The sequence below is a fragment of the Gossypium hirsutum genome, chromosome A05 (assembly GCF_007990345.1).
Source record: "Gossypium hirsutum isolate 1008001.06 chromosome A05, Gossypium_hirsutum_v2.1, whole genome shotgun sequence".
Classification (NCBI taxonomy): domain Eukaryota; kingdom Viridiplantae; phylum Streptophyta; class Magnoliopsida; order Malvales; family Malvaceae; genus Gossypium; species Gossypium hirsutum.
The window spans coordinates 24,790,596-24,813,688 of NC_053428.1; the positions used below are offsets into that span (position 1 = coordinate 24,790,596).

Below are 23,093 nucleotides of genomic sequence, written 5' to 3' on the forward strand. Positions count from 1 at the left end.
ATTGTAAATATGACAATTACTTCTTTGAAGAAGATATTTGACCAACAAAAAACATTTGGAAGTATTTTTAGGTTTTTGTTTGATTCAAACAAGTTGAAGTAATTGGATGAAAAGGAATTGAGAGAATGTTGTGCTACTTTTCAGTCTACATTTTCTCATGGTGATTCATTAGATGTTGATTTAAATGATTTTTTCTCTGAATTGAAAGTGTTGCAATTTACTTTACCGAATGAATTAATGTCAGTCACTGAAAATCTTGAGTTTGCCAAATTTGCAGATTGCTATCCGAATATTTTAATCGCTTATAGAATTTTTCTAACAGTCCCTGTGACCATGGCATCAAGAAGTTTTTCAAAGCTGAAGTTAATCAAAACCTAATTGAGATTGTCAATGCCAATGGTTAACTGGTCTGGCAATTTTATCAATCAAGAAGGATTTTTTTGGAAAACATTGATATTAATGTTATCATTAATGATTTTGCATCTCGTAAAAGTTATTTTTTTATGATCTCTTGTGTTTTTATAATTGATGACATAGGAGTAGATTGAATGATTTTTTTTTAGTTTTGTTAGAAAATATCTTATTCGTTTAATGTCATAAAACGTATTATTTTAATGAAATTACTAGTATATGTTTTATTTTATTGTATTATATTTTATAATTTTTTAAAAGGCACCCAATTTATATCTAAAACTATTCAAAATAATATAAAATATTACATTTATAATATTAAAATTACAAAATTTATATTCAATACTTTTTTTACTAATATACCAACAGTTTAACAAGATAAATTAGTGTTAAAAGTTTAAATTTTAACTTTTTTTAGCACTTAATTTTTCTAATTTATCAAACATCGCTTCAACTAATAAAAGTGTATTTTAAAAATTCACATGTAAATGTACATAAAAAACAAATTAAAAATATATAATTATTTTTATTAATATTATACTTTAAATAAAAGTATATTTTAAAAATTCACATGTAAATGTACATAAAAAACAAATTAAAAATATTTATTTATTTTTATGGATATTATACTTTAAATTACACATATGATCCAGGTTTGATAATTGAACTCCAAAATTAAGATTTTTGGTAACCTAATTATTAGTCACAGTGTCATGGATATCTAAAATTATTTATCATATATATGTAACATTGTCACAACATTTACATGCTATATGTCCATTTCTATTTAAATCAAAAGATTTACTAACTAAAATTTATAAATGATAAATGTTTTATTTTAACATAACTAAAATTTCATATTTCAATTAGAATTTTTTTAATTCATGTAGTTTATCATCGGTACTTAAATTTATTTGGATGAAAAGGATATAAAATATTTCAAGTAGTGATTTATTTTTTATTAACCTTTAACTAATGAATTTTAATAATTTTGATAATTAAATTTATTTATCTTAATTTTAAATTTAAAGAATAAAATTATAATAAAATAAAAGTTAAAACGCAATGTTAATTTTGTTAAAAACATTGATAGCTACTCAAGATGGCCAACAATGGATCATGGACAAAAGGAGTACTCACAATTTGGCAGATACGGGAAACACTGGAACGGTGTTTGTTTTTCTGGCAATAAGCCGGATCCCTATCAAGTTTTAGAATGCATAAATGGTTTGTGGATATTAGTGTATTCGGCCTTCCACAATGATGCCTCCCAAACTCAAGCACACCAGCACACCTCAACTTGGGGTATGTTGGCTACTAGTACAATAGTAAGGCCTTTCGACATCAAACCATTTCACAGCAGCAACGCCAACTGTACCATGGTCTGCGTTTTAGTCAACCACGCTACTACGGATCGAATAGTAGGGGCGATTGGAATCACCAGACCGACTTATTATGAGTGCATGCCTTTCGACAAAATGATGGCTCTTTCCCTTACCTTCTCCGTAAACTGGTAAATATTTAAATTGATTGTCGATTTATTATTACTAATGACAACAAATGGAAATCGGAACTTTCTAGACGCTCCTGTGTGCCTTGGAAATTAGAACCATTATGGGATGATTTCGTTCTCTACTACAACAAGTACATCATAGGACACAAGATGGATACAATCCACCGGATCACTTCATTTAGAGAGCAGTATCGCAATTGTCAACATCTGGTTCTGATATTCCATGGCACTAATGCTTGTTCATGTTTTTGCCCTTGTATTAAAAAAAAACATTGAAAAGTCATTTATTAATTATATAAAATTAGAATGCTTACTAAACTAGAATGCGTACGAAGGGATATGGGACAAGATTTGTCATGCCCAATTTGTCATCATGAAACAGAAGATATTTTGCATGTCTTTACCTAGTCTTTAGAGAAATTTGGAATTTCTTGATACTAAGTGCCCATCAAACATAGTTCTTCTCAAGAAATCTTTCGGAATGGATCAAGGCGAACATGGAGAGCTCCAGCTGGAGTTTGAGGAATTAGGTGATCTCATGGTTAACCCTCTTCGAGTTGCTAGTACGGCGTATGTGAAAGAATAAGAATTTTTGTCTTTCAAGGCCTTTTTTGAAATATTTTGGAAACTATTAAGATTTTAATATGTTGGGCAACAAAGTATAACTTAGCAAAAAGCTGGGGTCAAAGTAGCAAGAATAACTTAGAGAATGAAAGTATTTTAGGGAATTATAGGATTATTAGGAATAATGAGTGATTATTTTAGGAAATTAGTCTAGTCAAGGTTTTTTTATGCCAAAAAAAATTAAAATGTTTGCTTTAAGTGTTATCTCAATATATTTTAATATAAATAATAAAATCAGATAGTTTATACTAAATTTGACATAGAAAATACTTATGGAGAACAAATGCTAATATAAACAAAAAAATTAGTATCCAAAATATAAGTTGCTAAAATTTGATAACAGAAATAAAACTTTTTGAAAATTTAAGTGGTAAAAGGTATAATTCATATTCTTTTGATTTCAAAATTGTAATAGTACGTGAGCATTTTTTTTTATGTTCATGTAAGCAAGGCTATGTTATATGTTACAAATATGTATTATTTAATATGTGTCATTACATCGTCATGTCATTTAATCATTATCTTTTAACGGTTAGATAGTAAAAAAAAAATTATATCTTTGATAACATTTTAAATAATTAAATGATTTTCTCGTAATTTTTTCATATCATATGATAAATTGCATACTTAAAAAATAAATAATTATAAAATAATAATATATGATAAACAACATAATAAAATAAAATATTGATAATTAGCAGTGAATGATTTATAGTAACTATAAAGTTATTGTAAATATCATATCATAGTACATTATTGATAGCATAAGAATTATTCATTATGTACCATAAATTTTATAATACAAAATGTAATTATACTTTAAGCTTTATAATATAATAATTAATAGATTAATACATCGAGTGACATGTTTGTCGATTAAAATTTTTATTAATACATTAGTTTGTATCTACAGTATTTACAAGAATTACAAGAGATGGAAAGAAAACACCATGCCAAATACTCAGCTTTAAATTCATGGAAGGCGTTGGAAAGCGGGTTCCTCAAAATCAATTTCGATGCTGCTTTTGATAAGGGGAAAAATATATCTTGTTCAGGGGTAATAGTCAAGAACTTTAAAGGTGATGTATTCGTTTCAAAATCGGTCATCCATGACAATATTTCTTCAGGATTTGCAGCAGAAGCCTTAGCATGTTTGCAGGTAGTTATGGTGGGAAAAGAACTAGAGATAAAATATGTTATTTTCGAAGGCGACTCTCTGACGGTTATAAAAAAAGTGAACACAAAAAAAAAAGATAAATCGGTAATCGGCCCTTATATTGATGATATTCAAGAGCATAATGCGAATTTTTATGGATGCAAATTCCAGCATGCAAAAAGAGCAGCACATAACCTGGCATCTGAAGGGCTGAAAACGAGGGTGAATGCATACTCTGTTCATGAGTCTGTTACTCAAGTTCTCACCGATTCAGAAATTGATAGGGGATGGAGATGAAGGCCATCACTGAGCCAACACCATCTCGAGCAAATGAGAAAGTAGGAGAAAAATTTTTAGATCTCTATGACTGTTTGTTTCTCCAAGAGCTAGTCGATTGGGATGCAGATATTTTTCAAAGAACTATCTAGAAGTTGACAGCTCATAAGGCTGGGTTTTTCTTTTTTTCTTATGTTAGGCAATATTTTTCAGTTTTACTTTAGGTAACGTTGTTCTTTTAAACTTTGTTTACTAGAAGGCCCTAACCCTAGTTTGGAGCATGGCCTGTGTTTGGTTCTTAGATCATAATGTTTTTAATTATGCATAAATAAACACAACCCAGTATTCCTTCAAAAAAAATTCAACTTATGTGCTTCTAAATATTGAAATTTTTATTAAAAAATATTTGGTAAAAATGTTCGAAATTTTTGCCACAAAAAATATTTGGGTAAATTACACCAACAGCTATCCAACTTTGGGGTAGCTGACAAAACAGTCACCTAGGTTTCATTTCAGTCACTCAACTTTCGAAAAGTTACAAAACATTCTTTTTTTTCTGTTTTCCGTCACTGCAAAGTGACATGGCAGGTGACGGTGTCCTTGGTGTCAAAAAATAGTCCAGCTGGCCGGTTACTCTTACTTCAACAGCCTACCAGCACCAGGGTTAGAGAAAAAGAAAAAGAAGAAGAAAAAAGGAGGAGAAGAGGAAAAATGGAGATGCCTGAAGTGATTCCAGTGTGCTATTGTGGAAACCTAGCCAAATTAAACACGTCTTGGACCAATGACAACCCAGGTAGGAGGTTTTTTGGGTGTAAGAAATTTGGCAGTGGATTTCAAAAACCATGTCAGTTTTTCAGCTGATTTGATCCACTATTGACACCCTGTTCACGAATTGTGCTGTTAGGTCTTTTGAAAAAAGTGAGGACATTGGATGATGCAAGGAGGAAGGAGAGAAGAACCTGGTTTTTGGTGCTTGTATTTGTAACTGTTTTGTTGTTTTTCAAACCTTAAAAATCAGCTTATGTTGTTGTTGTTAGCATTGAAAACCAGCTTATGTTTTGTAATATTGTTGCTAGTATATTGTTGCTTATGTTGGTATACATGGCTGCTAGTATATTGTTGCTTAACATATGTTATACATGGTTGCTGGTATAAATGGCTAACCAGCTCATGTTGTTGTTTACAAACACTTGAAAGACTTGAAATGGGATATTTTTGTTGATTACAAATTATTTTTGTAATATTTTTGTTGCTTACAACAGTTAGAAAGAATGTTTAATCTTCATTTCATTTGTATTTTTCAATACTCATATATTAGAAAAAGATAACAGATGGAAAAAAAACATATGTACTTCTCAATTCTCACACATTTGTTTTTTCAATACTCATATGTTAGAAGAGAAGAGATGACACAAATAGCATGGAGCAATGCTTATATATTAAAGCCAAACTGCCAAACTGTTTACAAAAGGAATAAGGGGCAAAATATTGCCAAATTTTCCTACAATTCAACACAACTGAACAGATGTGAATTGTAAGGAAATTTACAAAAAAATTCAGTGATTATATGCCTAAGTTTGTCAACAGTAACAATCATAAGCAAATTTACAAAAAAATTATCTGCCTAAGTTAATAAACCAGTAGCAGGCAAAATTGCACATTTTCAAAAAGTTAACAAAAGAAGGTCGGTCTATTCACATCATCATCAATGGTCTGTCATAAATGACTCTTGAGTAGGAGGCATCTATCTAACAATAGTTGGTTTTCTCTTGAATGGGAGCTTTTCTCTTAGGGCAACTTGTTGATGAGTTGGGCAGTAGGTAACTGAGTTGGGGCAGCCTGTTGAGTTGGGGTACCCTATTGCTGATTTGGGGTAGCTTGTTATTAAGTTGGGGCACCAACTTTATGTCTTTTGACCTACAGGAACAAGAGACATCTGAAAAACAAATTTATAAACAGAAGTATACTATAACTTGACTTAAGGCAAATGACTTACTGGAATGTTTTGGCCAACTTCTCCTTTGCAACTCCTCTTATTGTGGCATATTCTTTTGCATTTACTGCACCTCATGTCCACTCCTCTCTTGTTCAACCTTTCTATTGTTTGTGGTTCATTAGGTTCTTTCCTTCTCACCTTAGTTGGTCTGCCAAGTGGCCTTCTTAGTGTGGAGGCAGTATTGGCGGCATGTTTGACAAAGTGGCTCATTGTTTAGAACCCCTTACTGGACTTATCAAGTTGGAGTAAATTTGAAACTGGGTTTGCTTGGTGTATCAGGTTTGTACATAGGTCTTTGGGAACTCATCTTTTAGATAAATGATAGCCAATGCATGGATGCAAGGGATGCCAGTGAGATCTGAATTCCTGTAGGAGCAGGAATTCTCAACTAAGTCCACCACATACTGGCTGCCTGGACCATATTCAACCTGATACTTATCCCCACCAGCATGTGATGGAACACACCTAAAAAATACTCGGCATGCTTAGTTAAAACATAGTCACTAAAATAACATTGTGAACAGCCCTACCAACAATGATACACACACACCTTCCTAAAAAAAAGTCACTACATGCATATTATAAAAAAAATACCCACTGCATGCATATTAAAAAATAGGTAACACACCAACAATCACTGCATGTATATTAAAAAATAGTCAACATACCAACAATCAGTGCATGCATATTAAAGAACATTCATTAAAATAGCATGTGACCAGTAACATGAAGTTAGAAAAAAGGCATCAGAAAGATTAAAAATGGTAACTTTACTTCAATGAATCATTTATATTTACATCCATCTTTTTCTTGATCTTTGGACACAACATTCCTTTCTATTTGTCAGCTTCTTCTTTCTTCTTGATAATAAGTAACATAATCTTGGTCCTTATGGTTTCCATCATGGTCAGAATAGGTTTCCCTCTTGCTTCCAATATCATCTGTCAGTAAACAACATAAATGATTATTGAATTGCTAATGGTTAGTAAGAAACATAAAATATAGGGGTTTACCTTGTTAAATGATTCAGAAAGATTATTCACCAACATGTCAGAATGGCTCCTAATTGAGAAGTGAGACATTGACCAGTGAGTAGGGTTCTTTTCCTTCAACCAATCATAAGCATCCTGATTGGTTTTCCTTAGTTCATTCATGGCATCCTCAAAATCCCTTGTAATGTTTGTTCTGGCAACTTTCCAAAGAAAATCTTTCAATTCCTTTGTTCGAAAACCAGCCTTATTGAAATTGGCATGTAGGTGTCTAACACAGTATCTTGTTCCTGCATTAGGAAACAACATGCATATTACTTCTAAGAGTCCTTGTAATTAGAAAAAAATAGTTTAATTCTTTGATAAACCCTAAATAGAAACAACATAAAAAAATAAATAAATAAAGTTTTATCTTTTGTTTGCCAGACATGAAAGATATCTGGTATGAGCTCACAATTTCCAAGTCTATTGCAAGCAACTCCAAGAACTAAAGCCATGATGCTTGGTTTTCACTTTCGACAGCAGCATATGCAAAATGATAGATGTCATTATTTGCATCTATCCCAACAATTGCATGCAAGTAGCACCATAGTATCCCTTCAAGAAACATCCATCTAAACCTACTATCCTCCTACAACCAGCCCTATAGCCATTTTTGCATGCCTGTAGACAGACATATATCCTTTGAAACAACCTGTTATCCAGATAACAGATTGTTGTTGTTCCCTCATTTTGAGTACTAACCTCTAACAAATACTCATAAATCTTCTCATATTGAGCCTTATGAGCTCATTCAATTAATTCTAATGCCCTAAGTTTAGCCCACCTACATTTGGTTAGTGAGACTATGCAACACAAATCTCTTTTGACATGTTGTAATGATTTCAAAGAATAATCGGGATCAGCAATGAATTTTTCTTTATAATGTTCTCCTATCCAAGCTGAGGTTACATTCTTATTTTATATACTTTAGAACAAGTGTGGTTAGGGTTTGAACTCCTAATTTGCCAAGTCTGGTCAGCAAGGTCATTAGGGTTTAGTCTAGAAGCCCATATGAACCAAGAACATTTTTCACTGCAGACTGCCTTTAACATTTTTAAATTATTTTAGGGAAACTTAATAAAATAACTATTCAACCTACTATACTGCTTGGCAGCTTCTTTTAGACTGTCTTTAGACTTAAATAACATTTCAACCTTAAGTCTAGGATTACTCATGTCATTCTCTAAGTTGAACTCAGGCCAGTTTTGGCCATCTGAGTCAGATTCATGTGCACTATCTAACCTCCCAGAATCATCACTATTACATAGTTCATCTACTTCTATACCATCCAAGTTTAAACCATATAAATTAACTCCTATCCTATTAGACACATCACTTTCAGATACATCACTGCCAGACACATCAATACTAGACATATCTTCTTCATTCTCATTAAAATTGTCCTCAATTAAACCTGCCAAACAAAGTACTCATAAATAAAGGCAGACAACATATGCAAACGCTTTAACCATTTCTGTCAGACAATAACCAATACAAAATACTTTATAATTTAATTTAAACACAGCCATTTTTGTCATGCACATGGCAGACAACAGCCAATACAAAAATAATTTAATACAAACACAACCATTTTTGTCATGCACATGACAAACAATAACAGATAATAACCAGTACAATAAAGAAGGTAAATAGCAAATTTTCATTTTGCCACATACAATATAGCAGCTTGGATACAAACAATGGTAGATATACACAATAAACATCAGTTTGATAATGGCATCCATACAATGACAGATACAAACAATAAACATCATGCACATGGCATACAATACACATTATATGTCATACAAATTGAAATAACCCTAAATAGAAATCAAAATCTAAATCTAAATCTAAATTTAAATCGAGATCGAAATTAAAATCAAAATCAAAATCAAAATCAGAATCAGAATCAGAATCAGTGAGTGTTTCAAAATTGAAATCAAAATCGAAATCAAAATCAAAATTAAAATCGAAATAACCCTAAATAAACCTAAATCAAAATAACAACATTGAAATCCAAAAAAATTAAAACTAAATGCAACAACTTACCCGTTAAAGTGGATGTAACAACACTGGCAACTTCTTTTCTATTGCCCATTGTCGCTAAGAATCAAAAACACTGAATAATTTATGGTTTCATCTTTTTTTCTCCCCAAAAACAATAGACCAATCGTACCCTAAACCCTTATACCCTGTTAATCGATTATTGAATCAATTTTTAACCCTAAACCCTTCTTAATTGATTCCCAAATCAGTTTCAACCCTAAAAAAACCCCAAATCACAATCAAAATTTCCCCAAATAGATTTTCTTCCCCCTCCCCCAAATCCCCTTAAACCTAACATATTTCTAACCCTAAAATATTTAGTCCTTAACCCTTCAATTTTTTTCCCTAAACCCGCCCTAACCCAACACCTATCAGCCGCTTCACCAACGTGGCAAGTTAACTTGCCACATCAGCTGGTTAACTTGCCACATCAGCGGTCCCGTTAACACCCTAACGGTAACTGTTAATCAGTGACTATTTTGTGTCTTCTAGGATAGGAAAATCCTTTGGAAGAAATAGCAGCGGCCAATGCTGGAACTAAGTGAATATTCTGTCTTTGAAATGGAAAGGGGAAAGCCAGCTAATTTGCCGAACCCCGACCTTTTTTATAACGTTAGTGACTGTTTTGTAATTTTTCGAAAGTTGAGTGACTAAAATGAAACCTAAGTGACTGTTTTGTCAGCTACTCCAAAGTTGGGTGACTATTGGTGTAATTTACCCAAAATATTTTGTATTTAATAATTGATTGATAACATATTGGTAAATTTTATAATTTTAAAAATAAACAATTATAAATTAATAGTATATGATGCATAAGTAAATAATAATATTTTGTAGTGAATTAATATATAAAAGTAACTGTAGTAATAAATAGTTTACAATATACAAGGAAAAAATTATGAATAAAATAATAGTAAAATAATATATAACATAAAAGTAAATAATTGATGGTAAAAGGCAATAATAAATCTTGTAATTGCAATCGTACAAAGCTATATAATCTATTTATTAATTAAAAAGGTACATTTTTATAAATATCAGTATCTTTATAATAACTAATTGAAAATATATATTCATATTAGAATTTATAATTTTAAGAAATTTACTTGCAATTAAGCTATCAATTATATGTTTTTAAAATTATTATATTAAATTAATAATTAAATTTTATTATAAAACATTATATTATTCATATTTTAAATAATTTATGTGTAAATAAAAATTAAAAAAATTAAAATAGAGCAATATTATATATGTAATTATTTTGTTGATATTAAGCTTTAATTTTTTTTGTAATTATTTTTTATTTTGAATTTAAATTTAAAATTTTATGGTAATGCTAAAGAATATTTTAAATAAAAGTTATTAAATTAACTTATCATGTTATATGGTTAGATAATATCACATGCATAATACATATCAATCAAGCCTAAAATTACCCGTATCCCTCCCCAATTTTTAAATACGAGAATAAACTTATTTCAGCACACTTGAATCCACGTCCTTTTACACTAATAATATGTTGATGCCAATCAAACTAAGATTCAATCACAGGGGAGAATCTAGGGGGCTGGCAGGGGCCCAGCCCCTTCCTAAAATAGAAAATTTTCTATTTTGGCTAATTTTAAATTAGTAAACGTAAAATTGCACTTTAACTCCCTAGAATGATAAAATTTTGATTTAATCCTTTAAAAATTGTATTTTTACTATCGTAAAAATCACGATTTAATTTCAGTCCCCCTTGCTCAATCAGCTTTTAACCCTAGATTAGCCTATACTTGATTATATCTACTCCTTTTGACACAATTTCTAGAACTATCTATAGTCCCTTCTCAACCAACCCATTAATAGGAGAATAATGCGTTTTAACGCATTCGAACCCATGTCCTATTGCATTGGCAACAATGCCCATGCCAGTCAAGCTAAGACTCAATAGACAACTATTTTAGTGTTATTTAAGTATAAAGATTATTTTTATGGATTTTCAATTTGTTGGAAAATATGTATTTTAATATTTTTAGTGTATTTGATGTATTATATTTTTTAAATTTATTTTTATATAAAAAATTAATACGGGTGAGCCAAGTCAAGCTCGAATTTAACATTTTTAATTTGGACTGAGCTTAGGTAAAATTTTAAATTTATTTTTTAAGCCGAACCTAAAAAACGAGACTAAACTTTTACATCAACCCAACCTAATCTATAATTAAGTCTAATCATAAATACAACTTAATTTAATATATACAAATTTTCGTACAAGTTCCTATACCCCTAATCCAATATTCTCACTGAAATCCAATTTAGAAGAATTGCCGTTGCTGCAAGAGATCAGACGACCGCAACTACCACTGCAGTTGGTACTCGTCCTATCACAGAATAATTAGTTGATGGTAAGTTTCATTAATTCTAAAAGCGAGAATAAATAATTGATATGTATTTTTAATTGATGTTTTAAAAACGAACTAAATAAAACATACAATTTTAAAATTTAAAAACTCTTTTGTCAATTTATCAAATAATATTTATATAGAGAAAGCAAATAATGTTATGAGACACAACATATGTCGGTTAGAGGCCCCTGTTGATGTGGAAGGGTCCCCGACTACACTTGTGGTCTGTGACTGTACGTACCAAGATGGATCTTTTAGATATAAGCTTCAACTACAAGTCTAAGAAGGAAAAGATATAAAACAACTTTATATGGCTGATGATTATTGTTTGTAAGTTGTTGAAACGCTGAAACTACCGGCCGCTCCATTATTGGCTTCCTTGAACGTTAGGGCTATATATAACTTGTGTGCAGCAATGAATATGTACGATTGAGGTTGATACGCAAGCTACAATCAAATCAAAATTTTAAGTCATTTTGGACACTTCAATACGACCCAATAACCTTGATAGCAACATAATATGAAAATTAAGGTAATAAACATATCAAGATATTTTTTTTCGATTGCCCCAACACAAGTAGTTTGGGTACAGAATAAAATTATTTTATGATAATTTTTCTTTTCTTTGGAAAAAGACAAAAGGGTTGGGATTTGAATATCAAATAATAATTGTATGATTTTTTTATTAAAATTTGTTTATTTTACATTTTTTCCATGTAATTCCTATTTTGTGTTTGGCGGTTGGCCCTTCCAAATAGAGAAGGGTGGTTTAAAGTGGCTTTACGAACACTTCAACTTCTAGATTACAATCTACTTAATCAAGTAAAGTTTTATATATATTTAATTTGTGTTATAAAATAAAGAGAGATGGGAGAATAAATAACAAAAAAAATATGAAAGTAATAGAGAATGTATTTTATTGATCAAAAGAAGTGATTACAATATTTCATCAGAGTCTCTATTATTTATAGGCATAAAAAGTATAAAAGAAGTAGAGATCTAATTCTAATAACTATATATTAGAAATTAAAGTATATTAAAACTTTATCTTGATTATGATGGACATTCACTTAATAAGATATTCATAACAATTTGTAATTTAAGATATCAGATACAAGCAATTTTTATTGGAAAGTGGATAGTTTTTTATCGACTTCTTAATTTGATTCTATTTTGAAACTATTTCAAAATAATAAATGATTTCATCAGTCGGTTTGGACTCATGTTATCTTTAATTTTATATATATATATATTTTGTTTTTCATTGTTTAATAAGTATTCATTTTGTCTACTCTTGTAGCACATTTTTTAGTATTGCTAATGCATGTAATCTTGCTTTTGCAAGTGATTTTAGGATAGTTTTGTCGTCATTCTCTTTAATTTGGTAGATGGTCATGCTTGAGTTATGACAAAGCTAAAATTATCAACGTGCTATAATGTTCTATTGACGCTGAGGATGAAACATTTGTTATGCTGATGAAGTTTGTTTTTTACTATCTACAATTGATGTTTACTACTTTTTTTTCTTAAACTGTATGTTCCTATTCAATTTAGCATTATCATTTGGTACACATTATATTCGTATTCTTTTCTTTTCTTTTCTAGGCAAGAATAATGAATTTACGGTCTTAACAAAATAAAAGGAGAATATATTGTTTATACATATGTGAATTAAAATTATAAAAGTTTTGTAGGTTTTAAAATAGGTTTAATATATATTTGTTTGGGGAGAATTCACTTACAATGTAAAATTAAAATAGATAGTATATTTAAATATAAGAGTGATTTTTTTGAGTAAAAATTATTGCAGAAAATTATTTAGTGATACATCCATGTCTTCAAGGAGGCATTTCAAAAAATTGGATACAACCATTATTACTAACTATCATTTTGGTTAGGCTATCAACCTCTTTATTATAATCTCTGGAAACGTGTTGAATTGACCAAAAATTCATTTTAGCCAAAAGTAAGATGATTCTTCTAACCAATGCGGAATTCGACATCTTGGTAACACTTCCTTGAATCGCTTGTATCGCCTCTTGATTGTCTGATGTTATAAGAATTCTGTCAAATCCCTTATAAATAGCAATCGCCACACTTTCAAAAATACCCCACAAATCAGCATCAAGAATTGAACATGTGCCTACCAACCGGTTACACCCAATAATCCAACATTCGTATTTATCACGAAGAATTCCCCCAATTGTAGCAATCCCAGTACTCTTTTTTACAACTCCATTGGAATTTAACTAGATCCAATTGTCAATCTTAGGCGAAGCTAATAATGGGGTTTGGCAGTTGGAATCATTTACCTTAAGACCAGATGTGTATTGTTTGACCCAAGTGAAAGAGTCTTTGATCATGTCCATATAAGAGTGAATATTTGGTACACTGGTGCGTACTTTTTCTTTGGTGAAAAAAGGAACTTACAAAACTATGTTACATGGTTGGAAAATGGAATACAAAAGTTCTTCTCTTTATCAACTTTGATGAGTGCTGAGACTGCTTCTGGGGGGTTTCAATTAGTTGAAGGTATTCCTCCGAAAGCCAATTTGGCTATAAATTCGACACTTTGATTTTGCTCCCTAGGACTGTAGCGTAAGATCCAATTGCTTTCTTGGGATAGGATGCGTTGTATCTTTTTGATAAGAGCAGAGTGTGAAGACTTTAGGACACTTCCGCGAATAGCTTTGACTGCCTCCAAACTATCAGACTGAATTACAACATTGACCTCGCCTCTTCGGTGGATGAGTTTTAGGCAGTCAAAAATACCCCAAAGTATCGTATCTAGGATCGAGCAATTACCTAGATATTTATTGTAACCTAGGATCCACTCTCCATTTTTGTCTTGCAGCAGCTGCAACCCTTGAGTCCCTCGAATGGCACCATCTGTGTTAAGATAAGTCCACTCTCCTTCTAATGGTCCTCCACGAGTCGATTCAATTTCAGTATCTGCAACTTCTCTGCTTCCCAAGAAGAAGTGCTTGGCCCAAGATACTAAGGTTTTAATTATCTCATCCGGGCTCCACGATTTTCCTTGAAAGAGAAAAATGTTTCAATTTTTCCATAGTCGCCAAGCCAAAAGTCTAAAGAGACACATCCAACTAGTTTCCCCACCATGGGAATTTGGGTTGGCCTGTAGATTAAGAGACAACCATTCGTGCAAAGTGTTAGAAGAAAAGTTAAATTGTTGAGTCCTTGGGATTACCTGTTTCCATACTTCTTTAGCAAAAGTGCGGTCTCAAATGGTGTGCAAGATATCATCATACGCATGCCCACAAAATGGGCAAGAAGGGTCTTTTGCTAGTCCACGCCTAGCTCGTTCTGCATTGGTAGGGAGTCTCTACTTAAAGAAAGTCCAGAAGAAAAAATGAACTCTTTGTGGTCCTGGTAAATTCCACGCTTTCTTTCATAGCTCATATTTGGGACTCCAAGACTCCTCCTTCAATATTTTGAAGGAATTTTTGATGGTGAAAGCTCTGGTTCAAGTATGACGCCAGGAGAGCCTATTAGGTTCTTCAAGTGGATGAGAAGGTGGGATACCCTTGATCTGACAAATGATCTCTTTTGGTAACCAAGCCTGCAAGAGTTCAAAGTTCCAATTGCCCTCATTTGTGGTCAATTCTCTAAGTAGACTGTCAGGTCTAATATTGGCGTGGGCAGTTATATAATTGATAAGGGACTAACATTGGGAATCCAATGGTCCTTCCAACATTGGATTTTTTCCCATTACTGACTGACCATATTATGTTCTCGCGCAAGAAGACCCAAACTTTAGAGAGAGACTTCTAAAGAAAAAGCTACGAGCTCTCTCAATGCTGTCAGGTAGAGAACCGTCAAACCCTTATTTTGATCTGATAACTCGAGCCCATAGAGCCTCTTCGTCAAAAACCACCTTATATCCAAGCTTCAACAGGAAAGAGATGTTTGGTCGCGTAGCTGTCTCATGCCCGACCCACAGCATTCCTTAGGTTGGCATACAAAGTCCCAACCTACAAGTGACATCTTCTTCTTACCATCAGTGGTGCCCCAGATGAACGTACGTGCCAAACTTTCAATTTCTTCATATATTTTCCTAGGAATCATCATGGACTGCATGAAATACCCCGAGATAGAAAGGAGGACCGACTACGCTAAGGTAGCCCAACCAGCGATGGACAGTTGTCGAGCATCCCAACTTTGTAGCTTCATTCTAACCTTTTCCACCACAAAGTGCATGGTGCTAGTTGTAACTCTTTGGTGGAAGAGAGGGACTCTAAAATAATTCCCAAGATCGTGATCCTTTTGAAACCCAAGAAGATTGCTAATCATAGATGACGCGAACTCTTCAACACCTTTAGAGAAGAAAATATTAGTTTTCCTAGGGTTAGCCTTGTGTCCCAAGAGCTCATAGAAGTCATGGAGGATTTCCTTTAGTAATCTACCGTGTTTTGCACCAGCTTTGCCGAAGATGACAAGGTCGTCTGTAAAGAAGAGGTGGGAAAGAGAAGGTCCCGAGCTAGAGGCGTATAAGGTTCCAGATTCCTTTAGATAATGTCGAATTAATAGAATGTCCTAACCATTCCATGCATAAAACAAACAAATAAGGAGAAAGAGGACATCCCTGTCTATTTCCCCTATCGGGTTTGAATTTAGAGGTCGGGACACCATTCCATAAGACCTACATAGAAGAGTTAGAAATAGCAAATATTATAACACTTCTGAGGTAATCAGGGATACTTGCCGCCTGAAGAGAAGCATCAATGAAATCCTATCGCACCCGGTCGTATGCTTTCTCTAAATCAATTTTGATAGCTATCCACTTTCTGCTTTTGCTGCTCTTCATTGAGTGGATGACTTCTTGAGCTATGACAATGTTGTCTGTGATATTTCTGCCCACAATAAATCTAGCTTGTTCTTGCGCAATAATTTTTGAGAAGATGTGCTTGAAACGGTTGGCATTAACCTTCATCACCAATTTGTAGAGGACAGTGCAAAGGCTTATGGGAAAGAATTTGAGAGGAATCCTCTGGGTTTTGAACTTTGGGAATAAGAACAATCAGCATGTTATTTAGCTCAGCATCAATATTACTACCAAATAAACTTTAAATATTGGCATATGTTTCTCTTTTTTAAAATATTTTTTTTAATTCTTATCAACTTCTTAACTTTACTTATAGAGTTAAAAAACTTAACTGATTTTACTAAATATTTTCCCTAAATAAAATCCTTAAACAATAGATAATTTTAGAAGATTCAAATTTTTGGTTCTAGAATCTTCACTTACACAATCAAACTTCCGAATTATAATTTTTTTTATTCTAGAATATTCACTTACATAGTCAAACCTCCAAATTAAAAAAAATAGAAATTAAATTCTACATCTTTTAGTTAAAACTCAAGGAATAATTATACATATTTTCCATCAATAAATATAAATTATATAGGAAACTTCTTGCAAGCTTCCTTTCTCCATAAAGTTAAAATGATTTCTCATAAACTACCAATATCTTCAGCCATTAGCATATATATATATATAGGAAGAATCTTTGATTATGCAGTATCATACTTTCCAAACCAGAAACACTAAATTACAAAAGCTACAGCAGTTGAAGAAGTTAATGTCGGTAGAAACATGTCAGGTACAGCCCTTAGCAAGAAGGACCTACAACGGATATTCGAGAAGCTGGACAAGAATGGGGATGGCTTGGTTAGCCTGGAAGAACTCAATTGCCTACTGGACGGAATCGGTGTCCAGTTTAGCCCCCAGGAGCTGGAGCCCTTAGTGGGAAAGCCATGTCTGAACATGCATGAATTCTTGTCCTTCTGCGATTCCATCTCCAACCACAGCGTTAATGGGGACATCATTGAAGAAGAAGAAGAAGAAGATGATGATGATAATGATGATGATGATGAAGATGACCTGGCCAAGGCTTTCGAGGTGTTCGACTTGAACGGGGATGGGTTCATTTCATGCGAAGAGCTGGAAAGCGTGTTGGGAAGGCTTGGGTTGTGGGATGCAAACAGTGGCAAAGATTGCAGGAGCATGATTTGCTTCTACGACACCAACTTTGACGGCATGGTTGATTTTCAAGAGTTCAAAACCATGATGTTGCACAACATATCTTCCTAGTTTGGTTTTCAATATTGTGTGTGAAAACTACCAATGATATCGATTTCCATCTTGAGCTTATGCCGGTCAGACCAATTATTATATTTGGTTTTTGTAACCAAAATCTCATGTATTCTATTATTGTTTTCCACTTCTGTTCATGGTTGTAATATCAATCTATTCCAATTTTCCTTCCACCATTTATTGTTTAGGGTCTACTTAATTAGGATACAAGCAGTACGAAGGGTTGGTACGTGCTGGAAACGTGTACGATGTTGTACCTTAAGTACTAATTCCGCCCACTTCAACATTAACTCAAATGATGTCAATGTTCAATCATTTTTGAGAAATTACCAATTTGACTATATTTTTGCCTTTGGAATTGGCTTGGTAACGGATAAAAATGGATTAAGAATTTCAAAACATAATTCGCGATTTAATGTCAATTTCCATTTTCTATAGCGTGTTTAATATTCCTACTTTAAAATAAATAAAGAAATAAAATTTACGCCCCAATTAAAGTCAAGGGAGAAGGCGAGGAAAAATATTTTTGGTGAATCTTCATCCGAGATTCTTAAATTATTAATAAATTTATGCTTTGGTCACTCAACTTTAAAAAATTATAAAATAATTATTGAATTATTCGAAAATTTTCATTTAAGTGACTAAACTATTAAAATTGTTTTTGTATGATATTCTCTATTGACACCACCCACATAAATTGAAAACTCTCTTTCTCATTCTTTTCAATAATTTAAATTTTTTTAATGAAACAATTTTGAACTTTATGAATCTATGAATCAAAATCCAAATAACTTTAGCCTTCAATCTCCAACATTGGCCGTCAGATCAACTTGGATCTACGATGTGTTATTTTACTCATCGATGGATAATGATCCATAGTATCGATTATAGAATTGTTGTTTGGTGCTCGCTAGTTGAACTTTTTTAAAATAAAAAAAAAACTTATTAGTTTACTATCTTAAAAAAAAAACTTAATAGTCTGCTATCTTAAATAAAAACTTTCGAATAGTTCTGTGACTATTTTATAACTTTTAAAAATTGAGTGACCAAAATATAAATTTACTTACATTAATAAATATATATTTTTAGAGGAAAAGAAAAATTTATAATTTTTGATAAAACCTTTTTATTATTTTCGGCGAGGATATTGTGTTTGAAGTAATAAATCTAGAGAGAATTAACCGTTTATTTTTGGCAATTTTAGATTAAAATGATGAGAGACTTTTAGCTAGGGGTAGATGTGTGAAGCGATTGGAGTGTTAATAGGTGTAGATTGAATTCAAGTTAGACATTAGTGTTAATATCAAAAATATTTGTTCAATTTAATCTCCAATCCTATGAAATTAAAAAATGCAGAGGCGATAATGAAATGATTAAAATATGAAACGTACAAAAGTAAAACATTATAATAATTGCAAATATCTATCATTAAAATAATATAATTATCCTTTTCATGTAGCTAGTTATAATTATCCTTCCAAAGCAATATTGACTTGGCAATGTAATCTTTTATTGTTAAATAGTTTTACTCAGAAATTGGGTGGCTTTATTTTCCTGCCCATTGCAATGAAAATTATCTATGGATTTCTAGTTTGATTATTATAATTCCAAAATGGAAAATTAAAATTAACATTCCTCCAACGACTATTAATTATGTTGAAAAGGAATAAAGATTTGTAGCAGTAATATGTGTAGCTTTCGTATCATCTTCCACTTTCTACCAACATCCAAAAACTTCATTATTTTGTATTATCAAACCATATAAGACAATTTTTTTTAACTAAACTAACTCCCCAGCCTTATTTTTAAAATGGTTAATTAATGTAATATTTTATCCCTCAACTTTCACCTAATGTATATATATTTGTTAATTTTGGTATTTCATACTATTATTCTATGTTTCAATGTACCCAAAACCTTATCACAATTAGTTTATTTGCTAACTTGGTAACAACCAATAAATCAATATCAAATATATTTTCTCTATAATAGTGTTACTTATCAACCAATTCCAGCTCAATTGAGAATTCATTAAAAATTCATTTTTATAAAATTAAATTATTATAAGGGTTTTTTTCTTTTTTTTGTTTTTTTTATAGTTTATTACATAATAAAATTTATTTATGATGAGATTTGAACTCCAATTACACTTTACATATGAAAGCTTTAACTATTGTTTGGTTTTTTTTATAGGAATACCAAGTACACTTTTTTTTTTGCTTGCATGATTATATTTACCAGTGAGTTAAATGAGTTTACGTTTTATTTTTTTATAATAACTCATTTTTCAGTGGTGTCAGAATTGGTGGTTTCAGGACCACAATTTCGACCAGTGAATTAGTAAATATTATTTATTTAATATTTACGAGTCTATTAGAGTGTCATATTAAAGTTTGATTCAGTGATTTTGATGTTTGGTTGGTTAATTAGGCAAAAAGGACTAAATCATAAAATATAAAAAGTTATTTGTCATTTATTTAAAGGTGCTAAATGACTATAGCAGCATGATTGAATCACTTTAAATAGCAACTAGTCATATTTTGAAGTGTGTGGACAGTTCATGCATGTTTTTGGTCAAATTTTAATTAAATTACAAGGGTAAAATAATAATTAAGTAAATAAAATTATAAAAAAATAGAAAACAAAGCTATCATCTTCTCCATTTGAACTTTCCCAACTGCAAACACCATTAGAAGACGTTAAGAGATTCAGCCAAGCATTCATCTTACATGTAAGTGAATTTTGCTTCCGTTTTTAGTTAAATTTATGTTTTTGAGATCGTTGTAGCTTAATCTAGCAAACCTAGGGACTATTTCATACAATTGTTAAAGGTTTTGAAACTTGCCATTAATGGATTTTAGATGTTCATGAAGTTAAATGATAGCTTTATGAGTTTGATTGTTAATATGGCTATTTTGTAAAGTGATTTTTGTTAATTTTAAGTTTAGGGGCTAAAATGATAAAATATTAAATTTAACAAGGAATTTTTGTAAAATTTAGTTACTTAGGAGCTGTTAAGGGGTTATATTGAATTCAACACTAAGGTTTTAGGTTGAATTGTGAAAAAAATAAGTAAATTTCGGTTTTATGGACTAAATTGAATAAAAGGTAAAAGTTAAGGGAAATAATGTAAATTGTTACTAAATAGTCATGTGCATGTATTTAAATATTTTTAAGTATTTTGAATGGTTAATTGAATTAAATTATTATATAGATCAAAAAACGAATCAATCTGTAGATAAACGCAGAAATGGGAAAATTGCTGAGTAGTCCTTGGTGACCTGTTTGTTACTATTTCGATTTAGGTAAGTTCATATAATGATTAAACTGATTTATATTTATCTTTTTGGTTTGAAGAGTATACTTATATATGTCTTATTATTAAATATTTATGGCACATTAATGTTTATTGTTAGAAGGACTAAATTGTAAAGGTTGGTATAATTGATGTTTGAAATTGAAAATGGAATGTCTATAGTTGAATTCTTGTCTAAATGATAATGTTCAAAGGTCTAATTGATATGGATATAAACTGAGGCCCATATGAACTTAGTGAACAGTTAGAATATAAATGACATGTCATTAACGTTATTATTGTTTCGGGTGTTGCTCTTGGATGTTTTACCGATGGCTAAGATTCTACATTTATTGTGGATTATTCACAACTCGTGTGAGCAGCATCGTGTAACGTTATTATCCCAACCCACAGCTTGTGTGAGCAGGCACGTTTTCACAACTCACGTGAGCAGACCCATTTTCACAACTCGTATGAGCATTGTTATCCTACGTATCCAATGTTATTTCATTATAGTTAATTGGGTGGAAATTGGATAAGTGTGAAATGAAAATGACATCTGATTTAAGTACCAGGGGATGGAAATGAAATATGATTGCATGTGGATTATTTGGTATAAAAGCATGAATTATGATTTATGTCATGGCTGTAAGTATGCTAACCTTGTTGGGTTGTGATGCGCATAGGACAAAGAATGCCATGTTTCCAATTTGTATATAGAAATGTGATCAATGCTTAGGTTATACTAAAATCAGTAAGTTATGTTTAAATTTCTTACGAACTTACTAAGCACTATGTTGTTTATGTTTTCTTTGTTTGAATTATTGTAGATTATTGGAAATTTTACAGTCGGTTGGAAGTCAAATCGGAACTCACACTATTTATCACACCCCAAATCAGGCTGATCTAAATTGAAGGCGGATAGACGCGAAGTTGACTGTTCTAACGCACTTTTGTAGTTAGTTCGCCAAATTGTAAGCTTCTGGCGAATTAATGTTTTGGGCCAAATGAGTATCTGTTTATGGAAGTATATCATGATTTAGTATTGGATGTGTTCTTCAATGAAAGAAGGAGTTGGATAAAAGAAAGGTGAGATTTGTGTAGGTTACTTCCAAAAGCATAGTTCTCCTAGTTTGTTCAAGCACTGTAAAGAACAAGTTTTGGTAATTAGATCTGGTAATAAGCTAACTGAACTGATTGGTTTAATAGCATATGAACAAGACTCTCATTTATATTTCTTCTGGATTTTATATGCCATTAAGAAAGGTAATTTTTGAAATATCAGGACACTTGTCAAATTCCACTAAATGGTATGGGGTGATATATATATTTTTGTGTGTGAGAAGGTTCTGAGAAAGGTGTGCCTTTCTACAATACTACTCTTTGGTTCTTTATTCTCAAATCAAATTGTATTTATCCATTGTAGTCATCTATTGGTATGAAATGTAGGCATGTTCTCGTAAGAAGAGTTATACAAGTATTCATTGGCTTAGTTTCATTTATGTAAAGTTGAAAAATCTACGTACTTGGTATTTAGCTAAAACAATTAAGTTACAAAAATTCAAGAATCAAATATGCATTCAATAATATTTAAATACAAGTTTATTGCCATTCTATCTATATTCATTTTAAATAAAAATATTTTCTTTTACTTATAGTTTGAGTGTGATAAAATCTAATATTTATAAAACTATTGACCAAATTAATATCACAAGTTAAAAATAATTATTTATATAAATTAAATTAAAATAATTAAACTCGTAAATATACGTGCGTGAATTAAGAAACTAATGAAAATTTTAAAATAATTATTTACTTTAATTGAGTAAAATAAATATATAATTATTAAATTAAAACAAATAGACACGATAATATAAGTGTGCACGTGATTTAAGAAATTAATAACTTTTAAAAAATAATTATTTACATTAATTGAGTAAAATAAATATATAGTTATTAAATTAAAATAAATAAATACATCAATATACGTGCGCACGTTATTTGAGAAACTAATAATTTTTTAAAATAGTTATTTAAATTAATTAAGTAAAATAAATATATAATTAATTAAATTAAAATAAATAAACGCGTCAATGGACATGGGCACGTGATTTAAGAAATAAATAAATTTTAAACATTTAAAAATTAATATTATATCATTTTAAAGATTTTTAAATATTATATCATATTGTATCTGTACTTCTTATACAGCTTATGAATATGTTTTTTTTTTTCAT

General features: G+C 31.0%; 3 protein-coding genes and 1 long non-coding RNA gene across 4 annotated transcripts; 2 read left to right on the forward strand and 2 right to left on the reverse strand.

Annotated features, from left to right (window-relative positions):
• Positions 1 to 1,929: 1,929 nt before the first annotated feature.
• On the reverse strand, positions 1,930 to 3,251 carry LOC121229518 (uncharacterized). The gene is made up of 2 exons (XR_005927293.1): positions 2,329 to 3,251; positions 1,930 to 2,177 (listed from the first exon to the last, which is right to left on the reverse strand). It is a non-coding gene; the product is annotated as an uncharacterized lncRNA (long non-coding RNA).
• A 76-nt stretch (positions 3,252 to 3,327) lies between these two features.
• On the forward strand, positions 3,328 to 4,310 carry LOC121229517 (uncharacterized). Its single transcript, XM_041114087.1, has 2 exons — positions 3,328 to 3,773; positions 3,900 to 4,310. The coding sequence occupies exons 1-2, from the start codon at positions 3,483 to 3,485 to the stop codon at positions 3,999 to 4,001; spliced, it is 393 nt and encodes a 130-aa protein (XP_040970021.1). The 5' UTR covers positions 3,328 to 3,482; the 3' UTR covers positions 4,002 to 4,310.
• A 9,654-nt stretch (positions 4,311 to 13,964) lies between these two features.
• Positions 13,965 to 14,719, reverse strand: LOC107961115 (uncharacterized). Its single transcript, XM_016897353.2, has 2 exons — positions 14,655 to 14,719; positions 13,965 to 14,409 (listed from the first exon to the last, which is right to left on the reverse strand). The coding sequence occupies exons 1-2, from the start codon at positions 14,717 to 14,719 to the stop codon at positions 13,965 to 13,967; spliced, it is 510 nt and encodes a 169-aa protein (XP_016752842.1).
• Positions 14,720 to 16,871: 2,152 nt separating this feature from the next.
• On the forward strand, positions 16,872 to 17,734 carry LOC121229519 (probable calcium-binding protein CML44). The gene has a single exon (XM_041114088.1). It carries the CDS (start codon positions 17,061 to 17,063, stop codon positions 17,556 to 17,558), a length of 498 nt encoding a protein of 165 aa, XP_040970022.1. The 5' UTR covers positions 16,872 to 17,060; the 3' UTR covers positions 17,559 to 17,734.
• The last annotated feature ends 5,359 nt before the right edge of the window (positions 17,735 to 23,093 follow it).

Excerpts from the sequence above, each read along its gene's own strand:
- LOC121229517 (XM_041114087.1), top strand. The coding sequence starts at position 3,483 with ATGGAAAGAAAACACCATGCCAAATACTCAGCTTTAAATTCATGGAAG. Across the intron at positions 3,774-3,899 it reads AAGGCGACTCTCTGACGGTT|CTGGCATCTGAAGGGCTGAA; the intron begins ATAAAAAAAGTG and ends GCAGCACATAAC.
- LOC107961115 (XM_016897353.2), bottom strand. The coding sequence starts at position 14,719 with ATGCGTATGATGATATCTTGCACACCATTTGAGACCGCACTTTTGCTA. Across the intron at positions 14,410-14,654 it reads CTAAAGAAGTATGGAAACAG|AGAAGTTGCAGATACTGAAA; the intron begins GTAATCCCAAGG and ends CTTGGGAAGCAG.
- LOC121229519 (XM_041114088.1), top strand. The coding sequence starts at position 17,061 with ATGTCAGGTACAGCCCTTAGCAAGAAGGACCTACAACGGATATTCGAG.